Raw genomic sequence first — 5,000 nt, forward strand, 5'->3', positions numbered from 1 at the left:
ATAAAGAAAGAGAGAAAAAGAAAGACAGAGTGAAAGAAAGGATGAAAGAAAGAAAGAAAGAGGGAGAGGGAAATAAAGAGAGAGAGATAAATAGACCGATAGATAAATAGACCGATAGATAGATAAACAGATAGATATATTGAAAAATAGACAGATATATATATTGAAAGACAGACAGATCGATAGATATAAAAATTGATAGAAAGATGGATAGATGGATATACAGAGACAGAGAAAGAAAGAGAAAGAAAGACACACACACACACACACAAACACACACACACACACACAAAACATACCTACATGCGCAAGTGTACCTGAATGAATAAACATACATAGAAAAAAAACAGTAATACACAGGCAAAGAAAAGAAAGAGAAATGACTTTGATGTTTTACAAGGCATAATACAGACTCAGTAAATCCAGCAGTTAACTCCCACACGATAATAGACGTTTAATGAAAGGATTGGCACCTTCATTCAAGTTCATTTTGGTTACATGTTCTTTTTTCCTTTTCTTTTTCTTTTTCATCATGGCCATGCAATTAACTAGGATGTCTTAAAAAGAGAGGAAAGATAGCGAGAGAGAAAGAGAAAGAGAGAGAAAAGAGAAAGAGGCAAAGGGAGGAAGGGTGTTCTTGGTAAATTAGAGAAGGAGAGAGAGAGGGATAGAAATAGAGAGAGAGAGTGAGAGAGGGAGAGAGAGAGAGAGAGAGAGAGAGAGAGAGAGAGAGAGAGAGAGAGAGAGAGAGAGAGAGAGAGAGAGAGAGAGAGAGAGAGAGAGAGAGAGAGAGAGAGAGAGAGAGAGAGAGAGAGAGAGAGAGAGAGAGAGAGAGAGAGAGAGAGAGAGAGAGAGAGAGAGAGAGAGAGAGAGAGAGAGAGAGAGAAGAGAGGAGAGAGAGAGAGAGAGAGAGACGCAGAGAGGCGAGAGCGAGAGAGAGAGGAGCAAGAGAGAAGAGAGAGAGAGAAAAGAACAGTGAGAAGAGAATGAGAGTGGAGAGAGAGAGAGAGAGAGAGAGAGAGAGAGAGAGAGAGAGAGAGACGAGAGAGAGAGAGAGAGAGAGAGAGAGAGACAAGAGACAGACGAGAGAGACGAGAGAGAGAGAAAAAAAAAAGACGAGAGAAAGCGGGAGATAAAAATCAAAATAAACTAAAAAAGAGTGAATGAAAGACAGAGACAGAAAGAGAGAGAAAGAAGGGGCAATAGCCACAGCGGGAAATAAGAACCGGGCAGCCCGTGACATCGATCGCCCAGCTCACACCAGCTTTTCCTTTCGCTCAAAAGCTATCTTTCTCTCTAGCCATCTAACTATCCGTCGATCTATTCATATATACACCAGCTTTTCCTTTCGCTCAAAATCTATCTTTCTCTCTAGCCATCTAACTATCCGTCGATCTATTCATATATACACCAGCTTTTCCTTTCGCTCAAAAGCTATCTTTCTCTCTAGCCATCTAACTATCCGTCGATCTATTCATATAAACACCAGCTTTTCCTTTCACTCAAAAGCTAGCTTTCTCTCTAGCCATCTAACTATCCGTCGATCTATTCATATATACACCAGCTTTTCCCTTCGCTCAAAAGCTATCTTTCTCTCTAGCTATCTAACTATCCGTCGATCTATTTATATATCCATCATATATCTAGCTATCTATCAATCTATCTGTCCGTTTATCTATATCCATCTATCTTTGCATCTATTTCTCGGTCTGTCTGCCTATCTATCAAGCTATCTATCCATCTATCGGTCTGTCTGTCTATATGAGTTTATCTATTTATATATCTATCTGTCTGCCTGCCTATCCTTCTATCTATCTGTCTGTCTGCCTATCTTTCTATCTATCTTTATCTATCTCTAGTATCTGTCTGATTATTTATATCCGCCTGTCTTTACATATGTCTATCTATCTAATTATTTACTTATCTATCTATCCGGTTGTCTGTCTATTTACCTATCTACACACATATCTGCATAGCTATCTATTTATCTACCTGTCTGTCTTTCTCTATTTATCTATCTATCTATCTACTTCCCTAGCTAAGTATATGCTGTACGTTAGCATAAAAATGCCAATAGAAGCAAATATTGATGATAACCGTGCTAATAAACATGAATGCTACTACTACTACTAATGATAATGAGGATTAAATTAAATTGATGATGATGATAAGAATGACAACGTTAATAACAATAATAATAACAACAACAGCAGTAATTATAATGATGATAATGATAATAATGATAATGATGATGAAGGTAGTAATTATATCAATTATAATAACAATAATATTACAAATTAGAATAACAGTAACAAGAACCTAGCAATAAAAACAACAACACTAATCATGATAGTGATAACCATAATGATGATTGACAATGATAGTAACGATAATTAGGAGAATGGTACGAATAGCACTAATATTAACAACAAACAACAACAATGATGATAACGATAATAATTATAATAATAATAATAATGATAATAATAATGATAACAGTACCGAATGGTAATGATGATAATGATAGAAATAATAATAATGATGATGATAGTAAGAATGTACTACAAAAGAGTGATGATTAGAATAAGATAATGATAACAACATTTCTATCAAAGATCATGCCAATATTGATTATAACAGTAATAATGATGATAATGATAATATCATTGATGATGATGATAATGATACATAATAGTAATAATGATAGTGATAATAATAATGATAAAAATAATGATGATAATACTAACAGACATAACAACGATACTAACCCACATACTGACAATCTTAATATACAAAAAACCTGAGATAACGCTGATAATAACAATACCAACCACGATAACAATAACTAAAGCAAACCTATATACGAAACGAAGCGAGAATATCAGCACAGAAACAGCACCCACACACCCTCTGACTCAGCACCAAAGAGCGCTCCTCGAAGCGAAGTTTGGGCAAGAAAAATCCTCCGCGGAAAATGGCGGAGCTAAAAGGAATTCTTCCTCACACTGCATGCCAATTCTGCAAGTCTTAGTCAAGTACTGGAAAACAGGGGGTGTGAGAGAGAGAGAGAGGGGGGGGAGAGACAGAGAGAGTGGGGGGGTGGTGAGAGAGGGTAAAGGAGAGAGAGAGAGAGAGAGAGAGGGGGGGGAGGAGAGAGAGAGAGGAAGGGGTGTGAGAGGGAGGGGGGAGGAGGAGGAGGAGGAGGAGAGAGAGAGAGAGAGAGAGAGAAGGGGGGGGCTGAGAGAGAGGGGAAATGAGAGAGAGAGAGAAAGAGAGAGAGGGGAAAGGAGAGAGAGAGAGAAAGAGAGAGAGTGGGGGGAGGTGAGCGAGAGGGGAATGGAGAAAGATATATATATATATATATATATATATATATATATATATATATATAGAGAGAGAGAGAGAGAGAGAGAGAGAGAGAGAGAGAGAGAAAGGGAGGTGAGAGAGAGAGAGAGAAAGGGGGGTGAGAGAGAGGGGAAAGGAGAGAGAGAGAGAGAAGTGTTTACCTCATATATCTTATTCATCTCTATACCACGTACTGCATTCGGCCTCGTTTTCGGGTTTATTGTTTCTTTTTTTTTCTAATTCATCGGCAAGATTAACCAAAAATTCACTGACGGATAGTTATGACCAGAAGATTGAAGTTTGTCGAGGAAGAAGTTATGAAGGAGTCATTGCGCAAGTAGATCTGCCATAGAAAAGTTTGTGGTAAACATATGTATTTTGATTTTGGACTTTTGGGGGGCGTTGACCGAGGTTTACGTTTTCTAGTTTGTTAATAATTTAAGAATGATATTAATTGCTATTGTTAAAAATGTTACTACTATCATATCACTATCTTTATCATTATTATTATTACCAATATTATCATTATTATTATCATTAATTATTATCACCTCAAAGACGACGATAATGATATTCTGTAAAATCACTTACAGGCTCCAAAGTCTGCCTTTTTTTCTTATGAAGTGTACAGTTATTTAGACATATATGAATAACTACAAAGCATCTTAAAAGTAGGCGAAAAAATAACGATGTGCTAATGGATATGTTCATTAGTGACCCGAGTAGGGATAACAACAATATATTAATGTTTCTTTTTTTCTTTCTTTCTTTTTTTTACTTCACGAGAAAAAATCTTCCTGAAAAAAATATTGGATTAAATTTTTTTTACAGAAAAAATGTGACCTCGTTAGTATCATATCATGAAAGTAGCATTATGTAGCCTATTAGCCCGTGTTTTCTTTTTAGCTATAAGACGGTGCCATTTCTTTGTCTGTTCCATGTCATTCTCGTGGAAGTAGACTGAGTGTTTTCTTAATCTCTCTGTCTCTCTCTCTCCAATTCATTCTCTCCTTTCTTCCGCTCTGCCTCTATGCTCCTTCATTACTCACTCTCTCTCCTTCCATGTCCTTTTCACTCTTTCTTCCCTTGTTCCTTCTCATTGACACTACTCGTCCCCTTTTCCCACTTCCCCTCCTGTCATCTTTTCCAGCCCTGCTTCTCCTGCACCCTTCATCTACTTCTCGTTCTCTTACTCCCTCTTCCCTCGTTCTCCTTCTCCCTTTGGTCTTTCACTCCTCCTTCCTTCTCTTTCGCCCCCCCCCCCCTTCTCTCTCTCCCACTCTTGCCCCCCCCCCCCCAGCCATCCGAAACAATGGACGGAAACCCAAGATGGCGACCCATGTTTACAAAGTTAAAACAGGTATCCTCACGTCTGAATTACTATATGCATAGCCAATTGTTTCCGACATTGCTTTGAACTGTAACGTAACACAATATATGCAAATTCAGATACAGTGAACCCATCTTAAAATGTAATATACGAGAAGGAGAAATAGAGAAACTCATCCGAGAAGTAAAAATCCACCGCGTCCTGCCCATATCGTGGAATTAATTCCTGAATGATTAAAAGCCGGTGATATCCTGTGAGCGGGATTGGCTACGTTCCATGTGTAATACGGCTTTTGCATTTTTAACTGGGGATATTACATTCACTA

The 5,000-nt window shown here is 37.8% G+C and overlaps 1 protein-coding gene across 1 annotated transcript in view; it reads left to right on the forward strand.

The window, feature by feature from the left end:
* Positions 1-4,639: 4,639 nt before the first annotated feature.
* Ctps (CTP synthase) overlaps positions 4,640-5,000 on the forward strand; it is a 20,013-nt gene continuing 19,652 nt past the window's right edge. The window contains 1 exon segment of the mRNA XM_086555636.1: positions 4,640-4,705. Within this exon segment, the coding sequence (XP_086411762.1) occupies positions 4,658-4,705 (48 nt within the window). The 5' untranslated portion in view covers positions 4,640-4,657.

The sequence above is a fragment of the Penaeus japonicus genome, unplaced genomic scaffold (genome assembly GCF_977035675.1).
Source record: "Penaeus japonicus unplaced genomic scaffold, GWHDUDI00000001_assembly GWHDUDI00000031, whole genome shotgun sequence".
NCBI lineage: Eukaryota > Metazoa > Arthropoda > Malacostraca > Decapoda > Penaeidae > Penaeus > Penaeus japonicus.